General features: G+C 46.3%; 1 protein-coding gene across 2 annotated transcripts in view; it reads left to right on the forward strand.

Annotated features, from left to right (window-relative positions):
• The first annotated feature begins 20,391 nt into the window (after positions 1 to 20,391).
• Positions 20,392 to 21,722, forward strand: part of LOC122548097 (E3 SUMO-protein ligase PIAS3-like) — a 34,762-nt gene continuing 33,431 nt past the window's right edge. Inside the window, exon 1 of one of the 2 annotated variants that reach the window (XM_087985130.1) lies at positions 20,392 to 20,613. Coding sequence is in view for 1 of the 2 variants with exons in the window: in XM_087985131.1 (XP_087841257.1) it covers positions 20,554 to 20,577 (24 nt within the window). In the remaining variant the exon portion in view is untranslated. The remainder of the gene's footprint in view (positions 20,614 to 21,722) is intronic. The other variant, XM_087985131.1, reaches the window with a different exon arrangement.

Genomic DNA, 21,722 nt, shown 5'->3' on the forward strand with positions numbered 1-21,722 from the left:
TTGAAATTTTGGTCAAGAAAAAGGAAACATTTAGACACAGGGATCAAGTGAATCCCTGGAAGCACAAAAACAAAGTAGGAGTATACTTAACCTGTAGCTCCTCCTACACCCACTCCCAGCCCTGAAGGAGGGTTACACCTGAAATGTCAATTTCTCCACCTCCTGATGCAGCCTATGAGATAGCTTTGGCAAATAAGGTTAAGGAGAATCCAAAGGGATTCTACATTTATTTTAAGGACAAAAGGGTAACTAGGGAGAGAATAGGACCTCTTAAAGATGAGCAAGGCCAACTATGTGTGGAACTGCAGGAAATGGGGTAGACACTAAATGAGTATTGTGCATCAGTGTTTACTGTGGAGAAGAATGTGGAAGCTAGAGAACTCAGGGAAATAAATAGCGACATTTTGAAAAATGTCCATATTACAGAGGAGGTGGTGCTGACGTCTTAAAATGCATAAAGATAGATAAATCCCCAGTACCTGATCAGGTCTATCCGAGAACTGTCTGAGAATCCAAGCAATGGTTGGATTGCTAGGCCCCTTGCTTAGATATTTGCATCGATAGCCATAGGTGAGGTGCCGCAAGACTTGAGGTTGGCTAACGTGGTGCCACTATTTAAGGAAGGCAGTAAGGAAAAGCCAGGAAACTATAGACCAATGAGCCTGACATCAGTGGTGGGCAAGTTGCTATAGGGAATACTGAGGGACAGGATTTACATGTATTTGGAGAGGCAAGGACTGCTTAGGGATAGTCAACATGGCTTTGTGCATGGGAAATTGTGTCTCACCAACTTGATTGAGTTTTTTGAAGTAGTAATGAAGTAGACTGATGAAGGCAGACCAGTGGATTTGATCTATATGTACTTCAGTAAGGCGATCAATAAGGTTCTGCATGGTAGACTGGTTACCAAAGTTAGATCACGTGCAATACTAGGAGAACTAGCCATTTGGATACAGAACTGGATCCAAGATAGGAGACAGATCATGGTGGTGGAGGGTTACTTTTGAGACTGGAAGCCTGTGACCAGCAGTGTGCCACAAGGATTGGTGCTGGGTCTGCTGCTTTTCATCATTTATATAAATGATTTGGATGTCAACATAGCAGGTATGGTTGGTAAGTTTGCAGATCACACCAAAATTGGTGGTGTAACGGGCAGCCAAAAAGGTTACCTCAGAGTACAACAGGACCTTGATCGGATGAGCTGGTGGCCAAGGTGTGGCAGATAGATTTTGATATATGTGATATATGTGAAGTGCTGCATTTTGGAAAGGCAACTCAGGATAGGACTTATACATTTAATGGTAAGGTGTTGCTGATCGAAAGAGACCTTGGAGTACAGGTTCATATTTCCTTGAAAGTGGAGTTGCAAGTAGACAAGTTAGTGAACAAGGCGTTTAGCATAATTGCTTTTATTGGTCAGTGCATTGAGTATAGCAGATGGCACCAAAAACAGATATTGCTGGAAAAGCTCAACTGGTCTGGCAACTTCCATGAAGAGAAATCGGAGTTAATGTTTTGGGTCTAGTGACTCTTCCTCAGAACTCTAAGAAAGGGTGACCAGAGCTGAAACATTAGGTTTGTGCATTAGGTTAGGAGGTGTGGCATTGCTTGTCAAAGATAGTATTACAGCGGTGGAAAGGACGATGGATGAAGACTCGCCATCTGAGGTAGTTTGGGCTGAGGTTAGGAATAGGAAAGGTGAAGTCACCCTGTTAGGAGTTTTCTACAGGCCCCCTAATAGTCCTAGAGACGTAGAAGAAAGGATTGCGAGGATGATTCAAGAGAAGAGTGAAAGTAATAGAGTGGTTGTTATGGGGGACTTTAACTTTCCAGATATTGACTGGGAAAGCTATAGCTCGAGTTCGTTAGATGGGTCGGTGTTTGTCCAATGTGTGCAGGAGGGTTTCCTGACACAATATGTAGACAGGCCAACAAGAGGTGAGGCCATACTGGATTTGGTTCTGGGTAACGAACCAGGCCAGGTGTTAGAATTGGAGGTAAGTGAGCACTTTGGGGACAGTGACCACAATTTGGTGACTTTTACTCTAGTGATGGAGAGGGATACGTATGCACTGCAGGGCAAGAGTTATAGCTGGGAGCAGGGAAATTATGATGCAGTGAGGCACGACTTAGGATGCGTGGCTTGGAGAAGCAGGCTTCAAGGGAAGGGCGCAATTGATATGTGGAGCTTGTTCAAGGAGCAACTATTGAGTGTCCTTGATAAGTATGTACCTGTCAGGCAGGGAGGAAAGGGTTGTGTGAGGGAGCCGTGGTTTAATAAGGAATTGGAGTCCCTTGTTAAAGGGAAGAGGGCGGCCTATGTAAAGATGAGGCGTGAAGGTTCAATTGGGGCGATTGAGAGTTATAAGGTAGCCAGGAAGGATCTGAAGAGAGAGCTAAGAGCAGCAAAGAGGGGACATAAAAAGTCCTTAGTTGGTAGGATTAGGGAAAACTCAAAGGCTTTCTATAGGTATGTCAGGAATAAAAGAATGACTAGGGTCAGAATAGGTCCAGTCAAGGATAGTAGTGGGAAGTTGCGTGTGGAGGCTGAGGAGATTGGGGAGACACTGAATGAATACTTTTCGTCAGTATTCACTCAGGAACAGGACATTGTTGCCGATGTGAATACTGAGTCACAATTAATTAGAACGGATGGCTTTGAGATATGTAGGGAAGAGGTGTTGGAAATTCTGGAAAGGGTGAAAATAGATAAGTCCCCTGGGCCTGATGGCATTTATCCTAGGATTCTCTGGGAAGCAAGGGAGGAGATTGCAGAGCCATTGGCCTTGATTTTTATGTCCTCGTTGTCTACAGGAATAGTGCCAGAAGATTGGAGGATAGCAAATGTGGTTCCCTTGTTCAAGAAGGGGAGTAGGGATAACCCTAGTAACTATAGGTCGGTGAGTCTCACTTCTGTTGTGGGCAAAGTCTTAGAGAGAATTGTAAGGGATAGGATTTATGAACATCTGGATAGGAATAATGTGATCAAGAATAGTCAGCATGGTTTTGTGAAGGGCAGGTCGTGCCTCACAAACCTTATTGAATTCTTTGAGAAGGAGACTAAGGAGATAGACGAGGGTAAAGCGGTAGATGTGGTGTATATGGATTTTAGTAAGGCGTTTGACAAGGTTCCCCATGGTCGGCTACTGCAAAAAATACGGAGGTATGGCATTGAGGGTGAGTTGGAGGTTTGGATTAGGAATTGGCTGGCTGGAAAAAGACAGAGGGTAGTAGTTGATGGTAAAGGTTCATCTTGGAGTGCAGTTACTAGCGGTGTTCCGCAAGGATCTGTTTTGGGACCATTGCTGTTTGTCATTTTTATAAATGACCTGGAGGAGGGGCTAGAAGGTTGGGTGAGCAAGTTTGTGGATGATACGAAAGTCGGTGGAGTTGTTGACAGTGAGGAAGGATGTGTCAGGTTACAGCGGGATATAGATAAGCTGCAGAGCTGGGCAGAAAGGTGGCAAATGGAGTTCAATGTAGGTAAATGTGAGGTGATTCACTTGGGTAAGAGTAACAAAAAGATGGGGTACTGGGCTAATGGTCGGATACTTGGTATGTGGATGAGCAGAGGAATCTTGGTGTCATGTACACAGACCTCTGAAAGTTGCCACCCAGGTAAATAGTGCGGTGAAGAAGGCATATGGCGTACTGGCTTTTATTGGTAGAGGAATTGAGTTCCGGAGTCCTGAGGTCATGTTGCAGTTATATAAGACTCTGGTGCGGCTGCATCTGGAGTATTGTGTGCAGTTTTGGTCGCCTTACTATAGGAAGGATGTGGAGGCACTGGAACAGGTGCAGAGGAGGTTTACCAGGATGTTGCCTGGTATGGTAGGAAGATCGTATGAGGAAAGGCTGAGGCACTTGGGGCTGTTTTCATTGGAGAAAAGAAGTTTTAGGGGTGACTTGATAGAGGTGTACAAGATGATTAGGGGTTTAGATAGGGTTGACCATGAGAACCTTTTCCACGTATGGAGTCATCTATTATGAGGGGGCATAGCTTTAAATTAAGGGGTGGTAGGTATAGGACAGATGTTAGGGGTAGATTCTTTACTAAGAGAGTCGTGAGTTCATGGAATGCCCTGCCAGTAGCAGTGGTGGACTCTCCCTCTTTATGGGCATTTAAATGGGCATTGAATAGGCATATGGAGGATAGTGGGCTAGTGTAGGTTAGGTGGGCTTGGATCGGCGCAACATTGAGGGCCGAAGGGCCTGTACTTCGCTGTATTTTTCTATGTTTTATTTTTCTATTAACTCTGATTTCTTTTCACTGGTGCTGCCAGATCTGCTGAGCTTGTCTAGCAATTTCAATTTTTGTTTTTTTTCTGATTTACAACATTCATAGTTCTTTTGGTTTTCATACAGGAGTTTGAAGGTCATGTTATTGTTGTAGAGAATGTTGATTCGGTCATTTTTGGAATACTGCATTCAATTCTGGTCTCCCTGCTATAGGAAGGATGTTCTAAAACTTGAAAGGATTCAGAAATGATTTACAAGGATGTTGCAAGCATTGGAGGGTTTGAGCTATAGGGAGAGACTGAATGGGCTGGGGCTATTTTCCAGGCAAAAGTGAGGACTGCAGATGCTGGAGATCAAAGTCTAGATTAGAGTGGTGCTGGAAAAGCACAGCAGGTCAGGCAGCATTCGAGGAGCATTAAAATCGACGTTTTGGGCAGAGGCTTTTGCCACTCTAATCTAGACTCTGGAGCTATTTTATAAAATCATGAGGGGCATCAATAAGGTAAATAGACAAAGTCTTTCCCCAGGGATGGGGTTAGTCCAAAACTTGAAGGCATAGGTTTAAGGTGAAAGATTTAAAAGGGACCTAAGGGACAACTTTTTCACACAGAGGGTGGTGCTTGTATGGAATGCGCTGCCGGAGGAAGAGGTGGAGACTGGTACAATTGCAACATCTAAAAGGCATCTGGAGGGTATTATGAAGGGTTTAGATGGATAAGGGCCAAATGCTGGCAAATGGGACTATATTAATTTAGGATAGCTGATTGGCATGTACAAGTTGGACTGAAGGGTCTTAGTACAGCTCTATGCCTCTATGATTACCAATGATACTAAAATGTCAGTCAGAAAGGTTAGGCCTATCTGTGTATTATTCAGCATAGGAACAACAGTCAGCCATTCAGATCCCCCTCAACAATTCATATAATCAGAAGATGGCTCATCTGCACCTGAAACTTTTGCTCTGTACCTCCTGATATATTTACCTTTCAAAACATCTGGCTCTTATTTTAGAATTATGTCACCTCATACTTAATTCTTCCACACCAGATCAACTCTTCCAAATTGTTTAAAATTTTAAGTACCTACATCAGATATCTTTGGTATCCGAGGGAATACAAGCCCAGACAGCCATGCCTCCTAACTTAACAGCACCTGCAAACCTGAATGTTGTTTCGCAAATCAAGTGATAAATATGGTGCAAAGCAGATGCCTCAAAAGAGATCCTGGAGGAACTGCAGTCCATCAATGTCTGTTTAAGCCATTTTTTTAACCTCCTTACCAGTTTTCAACCAGTCAACAGGTATTCTCAATTCCACTTTTGCTAATAATTTCTCACATGAAAGCTTAGAGTCGAGTCATACAGCACGGAAACTGACCCTTCGGTTGAACCAGTCCATACCGACCTAAACTAAACTAAATCCCAAACTGAACTAGTCCCACCTGCCTGCGCTTGCCCTATTTCCTTCCAAACATTTCTGATTCATGTACTTATCTAAATGTTGACTAAACGTTGTAACTGTGCCCTCATCCTCAGGAAATTCATTTCATACTGGAACCACTCTCCATATAAAAAACATTGCTCCCATATGTTTCTTAAATCTCACCTTAAAAATATGCCCCCTTGTCTTGAAATTCAGACACCTGCCATTCATTATATCAATAACTTTCTTGATTTTTATAAACCTTTATAAGCCTTTTTTATCAACCTCCTACTCTCCAGTGAAAAAAAGTCCCAGCCTATTCAGCCTCTCTCTAAAACTCAAGCTCTATATTCCCAGCATCATCCTGGTAAATCTCTTCTGAACCCTCTCCAGCTTAATAACAATATCCTTCAATAACAAGGGGACCAGAACTGGACACAGTACTCCAGAAGAGATCCCACCAATCTCCTGTACAACGTCAACATCAAGGGATCAAAGGGTATGAGAAAGCGGGAACAGGTTACTGAATTGGATGATCAGCCAGGTTCATATTTTGAATAAAGGAATGACTTTTTTGGCACATACATCTAGGAAGAAACATTATTAAATGCTTTCTGGGAGTTAACTCGTTTATGCAACTTACTCACGATCTTGTCAATATATGCATCTACATTTGCATAATTAGCATAAATTTATTTAAGTACTTACATTAGTCTACCCCACAACAGATTCTGATAGTTCCCCCAAAATTGGTGGCATGACAGTAGAGCTTAATCTTGTGTCCATCACTATGAAATACAAAATTGATGACACAAGTAACCTGTGAATCAGATCTAATGACTATGATCCATACAAATAGGGCAAATGATTTGCCACCATAACTCAGAAATATGTACATTTACCAAATGGAAATCAATTTAGTAAACCAAGCAATTTTCCAGATAAACCTTGGCAGTGAAAATGATTAGTTTGAGCAATAGCAGATTGGTTGCTCCAAAAAATGAAGTACTGTGGACGGACATAAAGAAAGAAAACTCACATCGGCAGAGCAAGCTGATCAAGATGCTGAGCCTTCTTTGGCATCAAGCAGAAGTTAAAAATGTGTTGCTGGAAAAGCGCAGCAGATCAGGCAGCATCAAAGGAACAGGAGAATCGACATTTCGGGCATAAGCCCTTCTTCAGGAATGAGGAGGGTGTGCCAAGCAGGCTAAGATAAAAGATAGGGAGGAGGGTCTTGGGGGAGGGGCGTTGGGAATACGATAGGTGGAAGGAGGTTAAGGTGAGGGTGATAGGCCGGAGAGGGGGTGGGGGCTGAGAGGTCGGGAAGAAGATTGCAGGTCAAGAAGGCGGTGCTAAGTCTGAGGGTTGGGATTGAGAAAAGGTGAGGGAAGGGGAAATGAGAAAGCTGGAGAAATCTGCATTCATCTGCAATCATCCCTTATGGTTGGAGGGTTCCTAGGCGGAAGATGAGGCGCTCTTCCTCCAGGCGTCGTGTTGCCATTGTCTGGCGATGGAGGTGGCCAAGGACCTGCATGTCCTTGGCAGAGTGGGAGGGGGAGTTAAAGTGTTCAGCCATGGGGCGGTTGGGTTGGTTGGTGCGGGTGTCCCAGAGGTGTTCTCTGAAAAGTTCCACAAGTAGGCGGCCTGTCTCCCCAATGTATAGGAGGCCATATTGGGTGCAGTAAATGATGTGTGTGGAGGTGCAGGTGAATTTCTGATGGATATGGAAGGATCTCTTGGGGCCTTGGAGGGAAGTGAGGGGGGAGGTGTGGGCGCAAGTTTTGCATTTCTTGCGGTTGCAGGGAAAGGTGAAGGTTGGGTTGGTGGGGGTTGTGGATCTGACGAGGGAGGCGTGGAAGGAGTGGTCTTTCTGGAACGCTGATAGGGGTGGGGAGGGAAATATATCCTTGGTGGTGGGGTCCGTTTGGAGGTGGCGGAAATGACGAAAGATGATACAATGTTTCTGGAGGTTGGTGGGGTGGTAGGTGAGGACCAGTGGGGTTCTGTCCTGGTGGCGATTGGAGGGGCGGGGTTCAAGGGCGGAGGAGCGGGAAGAGGAGGAGATGCGGTGGAGAGCATTGTCAACCACATCTGAGGGGAAATTGCAGTCTTTGAAGAAGGAGGCCATCTGGGTTGTTCGGTTTTGGAATTGGTCCTCCTGGGAGCAGATGCGGCGAAGGCGAAGGAATTGGGAATATGAGATGGCGTTTTTATAGGGGGCAGGGTGGGAGGAGGTGTAATCTAGGTAGCTGTGGGAGTCAGTCGGTTTATAGTAAACATCTGTGTTGAGTCGGTCGTCAGAGATAGAAATGGAGAGGTCTAGGAAGGGGAGGGAGGAGTCCGAGATGGTCCAGGTAAATTTGAGGTCGGGGTGGAAGGTGTTAGTAAAGTGGATGAACTCTTCAACCTCCTTGTGAGAGCATGAGGTAGCGCCGATACAGTCATCGATGTAGCGGAGGAAAAGGTGGAGGGTGGTGCCAGTGTAGCTGGCAGTCAGTACTATAAACCGACTGACTCCCACAGCTATCTAGATTACACCCAAAACGTCGATTCTCCTATTCCTTTGATGCTGCCTGACCTGCTGCGCTTTTCCAGCAACACATTTTTAAGCTCTGATCTCCAGCATCTGCAGTCCTCACTTTCTCCTAATCAAGCAGAAGTTATCAACTTATCAATTTAGCACTGATTCAGCTGCCACCTGCTGGAAAGTAGAATATTTGTTGGTTACTTAACCCAACAGGGCCATTTCACCAGCCATTTTTAAAATACAGCACAGACATAAACACTTTAGTCCAACTAGTCCATGCCAACCATAATTCCAAACTAACCCTATCTGCCTGTGCTTGATCCACATCCCTTCAAACATTTTGTATTCAAATACTTATCCAAATGTTTTTTAAACATTGTAACTGTACCCGCATCCATCACTTCCTCTGGAAGTTCATTCCACTGTTACCATTAAAATAGGATCTCTCCAGTAACCTTTTCTCTCAACTTTGTCCCTTCCACACCTATTTTGGTAATTGTCTTTCTTCGTTCCTGGTCATTTACAGGCTTCCTTACTCAGAACCCATGGTCTGGATTTTATGTGACCACCTGCACAAAGGGAGTGGGAGAGTATGAGATCAACCTATTGAACCTGGGTCCTGATTCTGTTATCGAAATCCCTCCTGGATGTGGTTCAACTGCCTGTAGTCCCAGCAGTAGTCACAGCTTTCAGTGTCATTACTATAACTGCAGGGCTGCTAGCCACTGAATTAGCTGACAGCTCTCTACAATGGAACTCCCTTCCAAGAAACAAAATTTAAGACCATAATATTTGGAAGCAGAAGGAGGCCATTCCATCCAATGAGTTTGCTCCAAAATTCAGTAAGATCATGGCTAATCTGATCATCCTTATTCTACTTTAAACATTTTAATTATTCATTCATGGAATGAAGTCATCTCTGGCTGGGTCAGCATTTATTATCCATTTGCAAATGCCCAGAGGGCAGTTAAGAATCAACCACATGTGGGGCTGGAGTCACATGTAGGTAAGGCCAGGTGAGAATGGCAGTTTCCTTCCCCAAGGACGTTAGTGAACCAGATGTATTTTTCCAACAACGGATTCATGGCTATCATTAGATTCTTAATTCCATTTTTTTTTACTGAATTCAAATTCTGCATTTGCCATGGTGAGACTTGAACCCAGGTCCCCAGAATATTACCTGAATCTCTGGATTAACAGTCCAGCAATAGTACCAGCAGGCCACTTCCCACCTTATCTCCATTACTCTTGATTCCTTGACTAAGGTAATTATAAATTTGTCCCTCAGCCTTAGACCATAAGATATCGGGACAGAATTAGGCCATTTGGCCCATCAAGTCTGCTCCACCATTTGATCATAGCGGATATGTTTCTCAATTCCATTCTCCTGCCTTCTCTCCATAACGCTCAATCTCCTTACTAATCAAGAACCTATCTACCTTAAATACAATGAATGACTTAGCCTCCACAGCCTTTTGCAGCAATCAGTTCCAAAGATTCACCACTCTCTAGCTGAAAAAATTCCCCCTCACTTCAGTTCTAAACAGTTGTCCCTTCACTCTGAGGCTTGCTCTTGGGTCCTAGTCTCTCCAAGGAGTCGATAAAATCTTCTCCACATGCACTTTATCCAGGCCTATAAGTTTCAGAGATTCAACCTCATCCTTCTAAACTCCATCGAGCACAAACCCAGAGCCTGAACTACTCCTCATGACAAGCGCTTCATCCCTGGAACCATTCTTGAAAACCTCCCTGGACCCTCTCCAAAGCCAGCACATCCTTCCTTAAAGATGGGGCTCAAAACTGCTCACCCAGAGGGTGATACGTATATGGAATAAACTGCCAGAGGAAGTGAAAGAGTCAGGTACAGTCACAACATCTAAAAGACATTTGGACAGGTACATGAATAAGAATGACTTAGAGCGATATGGGCCAAACCCAGGCAAATGGGTCTACTTTAGTTTGGAAAACCTGATTGGCAGGGATGAGTGGGACCAAATGGTCTGTTTCAGTGCGTTATGACTCTATTACAATATTTCAAATACAATCTGGCCAAAGCTTTATACAGCCTCAGCTGTACATCTCTGCTCTTGTTTTCTAGCCTTCATAGACTCATAGTCATACAGCACACAAGCAAACCCTTCAGTTCAATTCCTCTGCACTGACCTTTGAGTCATAGAGATGTATGGCTCAGTAACAGACCCTTTTGTCCAACTCTTCCATGTTGTGCAGATAGTCTAATCTAATCTAGTCCCATTTGCCAGCACTTGACTCATATCCCTCTAAACTCTTCCTAATCATAAACCCATCCAGATGCCTTTTAAATGCTGTAATTATACCAGCCTCCACCTCTTCCTCTGACAGCTCATTTCATATACGCATCACCCTCTGCATGAAAGAGTTGCCCCTTAGGTGCTTTTTAAAGTTTTTCCCTCTCACCCTAAATCTCTGCCCTCTGGTTTTAGACTCCCTCACTCCAAAGAGGAGACCTTGTCTATTTACCCTATCCATGCCCCTCCTGATTTTATAAACCTCCATAAAGTCACCCCTCGGCCTCCGACACTCCAGTGAAAACAGCCCTAGCCTATTCAACCTCTCCCTATGGCTCAAACTCTCCATCCCTGGCAACGTCCTTGTAAATCTTTTCTGAACCTTTCCAAATTTCATAACATCCTTATGATAGGAGGGAAACCAGAACTGCAGACAATATTCCCAAAGTGGCCTAACCAATGTCCTATACAGGTACAATATGACCTCCCACTCCTATACGCAATGCTATGACCAATAAAGGAAAGCATACCAAATGCTCTTTTCACTATCCTATCTACTTGCAACTCCAGTTTCAAGGAATTACCTTGGGTTTGTAGTGGATATTAGAGGCTAGCCGATCCCCAGAAATGGAAACAGAGATGTCAAGGAAGGAAAGGGAGGAGTCAGACATGGGCCAATTGAACAGGAGGGCAGGCTGGAAGTCTGAAACAAAAATTGATAAAATTTTCCAATTCTGGATGGGAGAGGGAAACAGCACTGAAGATACCGTCGACATACTGGAGGAAGAGTTGTGGAAAGTGGGGAGGGGGGGCGAAATGGGAATAGAACAAGGAACATTCCACATACCCCACAAAGAGACAGGCATAACTGGGGCTCATGTGGGTACCCATTGCCACCCCTCTGACCTTAAGAAAATGAGAGGAATTGAAAAAGAAATTGTTCAGGGTGAGGATGAGCTTGGCCAACCGGAGGAGGTTTGTGCTGAATTGGGTCAGTTCAGGAAGAAGTGGAGAGCCCTGAGACCATCCTGGTAGGGGATGAACATGCAAAGGGAAAAAGGAGTCAGCTGGAGTGCACAATCTGGCCTGCTATTATACATAACGTATTGCTAGCCACAAAGTCCCCATCAATAGCTATTCGCCCTACCAGCCTTCAGTCCGTTCAACTGCTTGTCCCTCTCTTCCCCACCGGCTCCACCCACACCCATTATCCACCCTCCCTGTCCCCAACCCCATCTTCTGCACAGGAACCAATGCTCTCCCTACTACCATCAGTTCCAAGGAAGGGCCACCTCACATGAAACCTCAGCTCTGATTTTTCTCCACAGATGCTGCCAGACCCCCAAAGCTTTTCCAGCAATTTATGTTTTGCTTGTATTTTAACAGGTTTCATGACTTCAGACAGCCCAATCTGACTGAGTCCCATTTGCATTTGGCCCATAGCCCTTTAAACCATATATACATCCAGATGCCTTTTAAATGTTGTAGTTGTACCCACCACCTCCACTTCCTCTGGCAGCCCATTCCAGCCTCTGCATGAAAACAAATGCTCCTAATATCCCTTTTAAATCTTTCCCCTCTCAGCTTCAACCTACACCATCTAGTTTCAGACTTCACCCCACCACCTTAGAAAAAGAAACCTTGGCTATTCACCCAATCCATGCCTCTCATGATTTTATGAAAAATGTGGGATGTAGGTAAATTAATGTTACTTCTGCAATTATAATTGATTATATAAAAGTCAATGAACTCACACCAGTGTGTAATTGTTTTAGCCAAGAGCTGAGTCAACAAGAATGGAAACAATGTGGAGGAAATATATAATTGTTTTTGTATTAGCTAAAATTGTATGCCAGAATGAAATGTGATAGCAAAATAAAGGTAGATATTACGGGCAAATAGATAAGATGTTGTGAGGGGATGAAGTTAAGCTAGATACGCCTGTACAAACAGTAGGTATAAACATCTGTTTCCCACTTTTACAGAGACACAGGAACAAACCCCAATTAAAAGGGTCATAGGGATCAGAATGGCCTCGGGAAAGGCACAGATGGAGGGGGTAGATAATGATGAAGAAAGAATATGCCTAACAATGATCTACAGTGGGATGAGGTCAAATGGCCTTGTGAGGCCAGAAATAAGCATTTTGTCACAGACAAGGCCAGATAAGGCAAGAGATAATCAGGGGTAATGGGGGCAGGTCTTAGGGAAGTGGAAGATGTAAACAGGGGAGGAGCAATGTAAAACAAAAGAATCCAAATTATATAAATATTGTGTATGAATTGAATTTGGTGTGTGTATGTCCTCTGCCTTATAGGCACTGGACATCACACCCTCTTGCAAGTGTAAAATAAAGGACACTGCTGATTCAGATTTTGTCTCGGACTGCAATTATTGAAGTGTGTGGGCTTTGTTTCTCACAATTGGGGGCTCGTCCGGGATGTTATTCCATCGCCAGGAGGAGTGGCTGGCCCTGGACACTGGGAAGATGCATCCCATTCCCCATTGAGGAGCGGTCTCGTGTCCCGGTTTGGTCTGCTCCCTTGCGCAACTGGTACGAATCCCACAAGAGAGACATCTGAATCAGACAGTGAGAGGAGGTCGATAGAAAATACGGCGAAAAGGGGCCAGGCAACTCTGTGCACAGACCAAGGTAAGAAAATTGACTTTTAAGTATTGCCTTGGTGGCCGGGATTGAGTTTTAGTAGTTAATAAGGGACTAACGAAGGAACACAATATGGATTGTGCCGTGGGTAAGGAAAAAGCCTCCCGGAAAACAAAAGACGAACAAGGCAATGGAAATGGAGGCGGGGTCCCTCACAACATACCTCCAGAAAGTCCGTTGGGCAAGATGTTGTGGAATTGGCAAAATAATATTTGTACAAGGGAAAAAGATGATTAAATATTGTTGCTTTGTATGGACGAAGGAATCCATTCTTCATCCCGCCGTCTTCTGGCCAAAGTACAAGTCGGACGAAGACTGGGTTTGTAAATATCTGAATTTATATGTCAATGAGTGAGAGAGAGAGAATGAAAAAAGCTGTACAGCTGGTAGAAAGTTTAACCCTTTGTGATTTGGTTTGAATGCACATTTGTTTGTTGGTGATTGAATGTTTGCGTTTTATTCCCTGGAGCTTGAGTTCTAGGGCTGTTTTGAATCTGATTTTTATTATGGAAACTTAATATGATTTCTTTTAAGGTTAAGGATTCTATAGAGATTATGAACAAAAAAATGATGATAACTCCTGTTCTTTTTACAGGTCATGACTGCCTTACTATCAGTTTCTAACTAATCTCTTTTATCTTTACATAAAAGTGATTTATGGAGGACAGTTGAAGTTTCAGTTCAACATTTGATTGTAGTAAAAACAAAATTCTATGGTTAATATCTGTGACCTTGGATTCGGCCATTGTTCATGCATTAGAAGTTTTTTTTTAACTTGAATAGACAAATTCTTTTAAGGCAGCTCTGATTATTTCACAACCTATAGTATTGTAATTGAGCAATGATTGGTCAGGACTACTTAAGAAAACTAATTTGGGATTTAAATTAAGGGACTAAAACTGGGTGATTACAGTGGATTTCAAAATTGGGAACTGTATGCATTTTACATTTTAAATACTAAATACTGAATAAATGAACGTAAATATATAAATATATTTACAAGTTTGGAACAGGCTTTAAAGTTAGTCAAGCATGAATTGATGTTTGAAGTTATGGGGAGCTAGAAATATTGCAATATTTCTTTAAAAAAGAAAAAGGGAAAGAACGTAATGACTTATCCCCTTCGGGAGGTACCAAAAGGGGACAAAGAGATTGGGTTTGTGAGTGCCCCCCTCACCAGTGGGGAGGTCAGAACATTTAAAAAGGAAATGAAGGTCCTGGTTGAGGATCCGGTAGGGTTGTCTGAACAAATTGATCAACCTTTGGGGCCCAGTCTGTATACGTGGGCTGAGTTAATGTCTATTTTGAATATACTATTTACTGGGGAGGAAAGGGGATTTATACGGGGAGCAGCCATTAAAATATGGGACAGGGAACACCCAATTGGAGATGGGGATGCTGGAGAGGGAGGGGTGAAGTTTCCCCTCAGAGATCCCCAGTGGGAAAACCAAAACCTGGAGCATAGAGAAGAAATGAGGGAATTGAAAGACCTGATTCTAAAAGGAATAAGAGAGGCAGTTCCGAAGTCACAGAATTTGACTAAAGCCTTTGAAGTTAGACAGGAGAAAGATGAGATTCCCTCAGCTTTCTTGCAAAGATTAAGAGACTCAATGCGGAAATATTCTGGAATGAACCCTGAGGACCCAGTGGCACAGGGTCTTTTGAAAGTACATTTTGTGACAAAGGCATGGCCAGACATACAGAGAAAGATACAGAGGATAGAAGGGTGGAGTGAAAAACCATTAGATGAATTGTTGAGAGAGGCACAGAAAGTGTTTGTAAAGAGAGAGGATGAGAGACAAAAGCAGAAGGTGAAAATGATGGTAGCTACGGTTGATGAGGTAGTTAAGAAAAGAATGGAACCAATATTAAGCAACCGGAGCGGCGGGTGGCAGCATGTAGGACAGAGAGGAAAGGGGAGAGGGAGAGGACAAGGGGGAGCATTTGATAGAGGGTTTGAGCGACAAGGGCAGAGATGGAAGTCTCCACAGGAAGGATGCTATTATTGTGGAAAGATAGGGCATTTTAGGTGAGAGTGTCCTGATCTACAAAGGGAAGAAAGAGCAATTCCGCTTATGAATTTTGATGAAGAATAGGGGTGTCAGGGGTTCTTGCCCTCGGGGACCAACCAGGAAGCCTTGATAAACTTGAAGGTGGGACCCTATAGGGAAGAGGTAGTCTTCCTAGTAGATACGGGGGCAGCACGATCATCGCTGAATTTTAAACCAAAGAAAGTAGAAATGTCGACATGGTCAATTACTGTTTCGGGGGTAAAAGGGAAAGGATTTACTGTTCCAGTATTTGAACCTATGATGATAGAAGGTCCTAAGGATAAGGTTACAGGGGAACTGCTGTATATCCCTGATATAGGAAGTAACTTACTAGGGAGAGACTTAATTATCCTCTTAGGACTGGAGATTGGAATTCAGGAAAAAGAATTAGTTGTACAAATGCCAATGTTGACAGAGGATATGGAGAGAGAGATAGACCCTATTGTATGGGCTAGGGAAGGGAATCATGGAGGACTACAGATCCCTCCCCTTGAAGTAAATTTAAAAAGGAAAGGGGACATTGTCAGTGAGCGACAATATCCCATTTCCATAGAAGGTACACGAGGACTAATTGAGGGACTGATTAGAGATGGACTGTTGGAGCCATGTATGTCTCCTTATAATACCCCAATCCTACCAGTACGGGAATCCGATGGAACTTGTCGATTGGTGCAGGATTTGAGAACATTGAATAAAATTGTACAGATCAGGCACCCAGTGGTGCCAAATCCCTATATGTTATTAAGTAAGATCCCCCATGACCACAAATGGTTTAGTGTGATAGATTTAAAGGATGCCTTTTGGGCCTGTCCCTTGGAGGAGGAAAGATTTAGGATTATCCCCCTATGAAATCTTATTTGGATTACCTTATCTGGGAACGAATGGAGAATTACCAATTCCCAAAACTAAAGATTTGTTCTTAAAGAAGTATATACTGGGCTTGTCCTCCTCTCTGTCTTTCCTCAGGAAACAGGGTTTATTGGCACAGACTCCGCCCCTTGAATTCACCGTTCATCCCATCCGGCCGGGCGATTGGATCTTAGTAAAATCATGGATAGAGACTAAATTGCAGCCGGACTGGGAAGGACCATACCAGGCTCTTTTGACTACCGAAACGGCAATAAGGACGGCGGAGAAAGGCTGGACTCACTACACTCGGATCAAAGGGCCAGTGGACCCTCCAGTGGAGGAAGAAGTCTGGACAGCTGAATCAACGCAAGACCCGCTGAAACTCAGACTAAAGAGACTTTGAGTAACTGATTATACAGTGGCGACACGAGCGCGGGATTATTTCTGTAAGATTGTATATTAAGTCTTTTTGTGCTTCAGCATGATGATTAGAATACTGGGAATGCTTAGAGTTATGATGCTAGCCCTCTTAGTATTGGAATTTTGTCAAATATCATTTTCATATGTATCATTAACAGTTCCTGAGTCTGATAATCTACAAGTAATAGACGCTGATGCATGCAGCTTAGTAAATTGTGGGGATGTAGATAATCAGAGACAGTACCGTAGCTCTGAGATACATCTTAAGTCCTATGGGGCTGGCCTTGGGGATGGTACTTGGTATAATGGTCTCGTCACAGTACACCGGGCCCCCTACAAACCAGCTCGCAATTGTCCCGATAAAAAGTGTATCCCAATATACCTATCAATAAGGAAAAGCACATGGCACGAAGCAATTCGGGGGTGGGGGGGGCACCTATGAGATACAATTAAATGAAACATTTGGGATAGAAATGAAAACAAATGGGAAGGATTTCTTGGGCTGTTGTTTTCGAATTAGTGTAGGACAGGGAAAATGGATGGAACTACTGGATAATGAGCTACAACCTTTCACCCCTCCCGCTGATCCTAAAGTAGTAAAAATTATAGAGGTAAAGGACTTGAAACAGACCATTGAAATAGAAACTGGGTACGGGGATGCAAATGCCTGGGTTGAATGGGTAAAGTATACTGTAAAAAGTCTGAACGAGAGCAATTGCTATGCATGTGCCTCTGGTCGGCCAGTGGCCCAAGTGGTTTCCTTTCCGCTCGGGTGGAAGCGAGACAGGAAGGGCATGAAATGTATGATAGCCCTGATTCAGGATGAGACTGCATGGAATGATAGGAATTGTACCTCCCTATCTCTGATGTTCCCTCCCTTGGAGAAGAAAGATGCAAAAGTTGCCCCCACATTTTCCGCTGCAGTTGGAAATCACATGTCGTGTGTGCGTTAACGAGATACAAGTCGGTCTAGAGATTTGGGGGAGCTGAAATTATGTACAGAGATTAAAAATATTACCGAAACGGAGAAAAGAGGGAACTATTCAGCACTAAAGGTTCCCCGAGCGGATCTGTGGTGGCACTGTGGAGGCAAAATATTGAGACCCACCCTACCTCCAGATTGGAGAGGGATATGTGTAATTATACAATTGGCAATTCCATTTACCCTGGCATTTGAGAAGGAAAAGATAGTAGGGAAAAAGGGAAGGGGTAAGAGATTACTGTTAGACACTTCTTTCGACGACAGGATTTATCTCGATTCGGTAGGAGTCCCTGGGGCGGGGGTACCTGATGAATTCAAGGCTCGTAACCAGATTGCAGCAGGCTTTGAGTCAGCTCTCTTTTGGTGGGTAACAATTAATAAAAATGTAGATTGGATAAATTACATTTTCTATAATCAACAGCAATTTATAAATTATACAAGTGATGCTGTTAAAAGAATATCAGACCAGCTTGATGCGACAAGTAGGATGGCATGGGGGAACAGAATGGCCCTTGATATGATTTTAGCAGAAAAAGGATGTGTGTGTGTGATGTTAGGAGGAAGCTGTTGTACCTTTATTCCTAATAACACTGCACCTGATGGTTCAATTACTCGGGCATTAAGGGGATTGACTACCTTAGCAGAGGAACTGGCTGAGAATTCAGGAGTAGACACATCTCTCACGGGATGGCTTGAATCCTGGTTTGGAAGGTAGAAGGGGGTGGTAGTTTCCATCCTTACTTCCCTGATAGTAGTAGTCGGGGTATTGGTGGCCATTGGCTGTTGTATCATACCCTGTATATGAGGGCTCACCCAAAGACTGCTTGAGACAGCCTTAATGAAACAGGTGCTCCTGAAAGGGAATCAGGCAGAGGAACTTTATCGACTAAATAATGAGGAGATGAGTGAGACCAAGATGGATGAAATCTCCGGTATGATGCTTGTGAATTTCGGGGGCGATGCTTAAAAGAAAAATACAGAAGATAACAAATGGTAATTAAAGAAAAAGGGGAAATTGTGGGATATAGGTAAATTAATGTTACTTCTGCAATTCTAATTGATTATATAAAAGTAAATGAACTTACACCAGTGTGTAATTGTTTTAGCCAAGAGCTGAGTCAACAAGATTGGAAACAATGTGGAGGAAATATATAATTGTTTTTGTATTAGCTAAAATTGTATGCCAGAATGAAACGTGATAGCAAAACAATGGTAGATATTACGGGCAAATAGATAAGATGTTGTGAGGGGATGAAGTTAAACTAGATACGCCTGTACAAACAGTAGGTATAAACGTCTGTTTCCCACTTTTACAGAGACACAGGAACAAATCCCAATTAAAAGGGTCATAGGGATCAGAATGGCCTCGGGAAAGGCACAGATGGAGGGGGTAGATAATGATGAAGAAAGAATATGCTTAACAATGGTCTACATTGGCCTTGTGAGGCCAGAAGTAAACATTTTGTCACAGACAAGGCCGGATAAGGCAAGAGATAAACAGGGGTAATGGGGGCAGGTCTTAGGGAAGTGGAAGATGTAAACAGGGGAGGAGCAATGTAAAACAAAAGAAACCAAATTATATAAATATTGTGTATGAATTGAATTTGGTGTGTGTATGTCCTCTGCCTTATAGACACTGGACAACACACTCTTGCAAGTGTAAAATAAAGGACACTGCTGATTGTAGTCCGAGATTTTGTCTGATTATTGAAGTGTGTGGGCTTTGTTTCTCACAAAAAACAATAAGGTCACCCCTCACTCTCCAAACACTAGAAGGAAAATAGTCCCAGTCTATTCAGACTCTCCTTACAACTCAACCCGAAGTCCCAGTAACATCCTGGCAAATCTTTTCTGCACCCCCTCAAGTTTAATAACTTACTTCCTACAGAATTGAACGCAATATCCCAAAAGTGGCCTGACCAATGTCCTGCACAGCCCTACCATAGCCTCCCAACTCCTACACTCAATTGTTTCCTCACCATATTTTGGCCATACACTTGCTACATCCAGCCCAGTCTTCTGGTTACTCCACATTGAACTCCCCCTCCCACTTAACACCTCAGCCTCATGCCCACAGCTTCCCGCCTAAACCATCCCAACGCTCCCGCCCACTCCGTCATTCTCATACACCCGCGCGCCCAACGGCCGTACCCCATAGACCCCGCCCACTCCGTCATTCTCATACACCCGCGCGCCCAACGGCCGTACCCCATACACCCCGCCCACTCCGTCATTCTCATACACCCGCGCGCCCAACGGCCGTACCCCATACACCCCGCCCACTCCGTCATTCTCATACACCCGCGCGCCCAACGGCCGTACCCCATAGACCCCGCCCACTCCGTCATTCTCATACACCCGCGCGCCCAACGACCGTACCCCATAGACCCCGCCCACTCCGTCATTCTCATACACCCGCGCGCCCAACGACCGTACCCCATACACTCCGCCCACTCCGTCATTCTCATACACCCGCGCGCCCAACGGCCGTACCCCATACACCCCGCCCACTCCGTCATTCTCATACACCCGCGCGCCCAACGGCCGTACCCCATACACCCCGCCCACTCCGTCATTCTCATACACCCGCGCGCCCAACGGCCGTACCCCATACACCCCGCCCACTCCGTCATTCTCATACACCCGCGCGCCCAACGGCCGTACCCCATACACCCCGCCCACTCCGTCGTTCTCATACACCCGCGCGCCCAACGGCCGTACCCCATACACCCCGCCCACTCCGAGGCTCGTCATTCTCACGCGCGCGTAACGGCCGTACCCCATAGACCCCGCCCACTCCGTCATTCTCATACACCCGCGCGCCCAACGGCCGTATCCCACAGACCCCGCCCACTCCGAGGCTCGTCATTCTCACGCGCGCGTAACGGCCGTACCCCATAGACCCCGCCCACTCCGAGGCTCCTCATTCCCTCATACCCACGCGCCCAACGGCCACACCCCACAGAACCCACCCCGAGGACCCGCGCGCGCACCTGCGTCCCTCATTCTCAAACCCGCGCCCGTAACCTGGCTCCTCCCCTTCACGTCTGGCCCGACCCAGGTCTGCGTGGGTTGCGTGATGACATCAGACGGGGGTTGGAGTCGGGCCCGGGGTCGAGGCGATGCCCGGAGATGGCGGATGGCGGAGAATTGCGGGTTAGTAACAGAAAGGACACTCCGCGGTGTTGACAGGTTAGAACGTGCTGTCGGTGCTGACCGAGCGGGCTGAAGCCGGCCCGAGCTCGGAGGCGCGTGTCGCGGGAACGACTCTTGTGGGCGCGCCTGGAGGGTGCTCCGTCACAGAGCAGGCCCCCAACGCCCCACCCCCCCCCCGACTCACCCGGACCCCCCACCCCCCACGACTCACCCGGACCCCCCACCCCCCCCCGCCCCCCCCGACTCACCCGGACCCCCCACCCCCCACCCCCCCCCCCGACTCACCCGGACCCCCCACCCCCCCCCGACTCACCCAGACCCCCCCGACTCACTCAGACCCCACACCCCCCCTGACTCACCCAGACCCCCCACCCCCCACCCCCCCCGACTCACACAGACCCCCCCCGACTCACCCAGACCCCCCACCCCCCCCGACTCACCCAGACCCCCCACCCCCCCCGACTCACCCAGACCCCCGACTCACCCAGACCCCCCCCACCCCGACTCACCCAGACCCCCACCCCCCCCGACTCACCAAGACCCCCCACCCCCCCGACTCACCCAGACCCCCGACTCACCCAGACCCCCCACCCCCCCGACTCACCCAGACCCCCCACCCCCCCGACTCACCCAGACCCCCCACCCCCCCCGACTCACCAAGACCCCCCACCCCCCCCGACTCACCCAGACCCCCCGACTCACCCAGACCCCCCCCACCCCCCCGACTCACCCAGACCCCCCCACCCCCCCGACTCACCCAGACACCCCCCCACCCCCCCGACTCACCCAGACCCCCCCCACCCCCCCGACTCACCCAGACCCCCCCCACCGCCCCGACTCACCCAGACCCCCCCCACCCCCCCGACTCACACAGACCCCCCCCACCCCCCACCCCCCCCGACTCACCCAGACCCCCCACCCCCCCCGACTCACCCAGACCCCCCCCACCCCGACTCACCCAGACCCCCACCCCCCCGACTCACCCAGACCCCCCACCCCCACCCCCCCGACTCACCCAGACCCCCCACCCCCACCCCCCCGACTCACCCAGACCCCCCGCCCCCACCCCCCGACTCACCCAGACCCCCGACTCTCCCAGACCCCCCACCCCCACCCCCCCCCGACTCACCCAGACCCCCCCACCC

This window comes from Chiloscyllium plagiosum, unplaced genomic scaffold, assembly GCF_037043375.1.
Source record: "Chiloscyllium plagiosum isolate Xiang-an unplaced genomic scaffold, Cpla_swu_hap1 HiC_scaffold_50, whole genome shotgun sequence".
Classification (NCBI taxonomy): Eukaryota; Metazoa; Chordata; class Chondrichthyes; order Orectolobiformes; family Hemiscylliidae; genus Chiloscyllium; species Chiloscyllium plagiosum.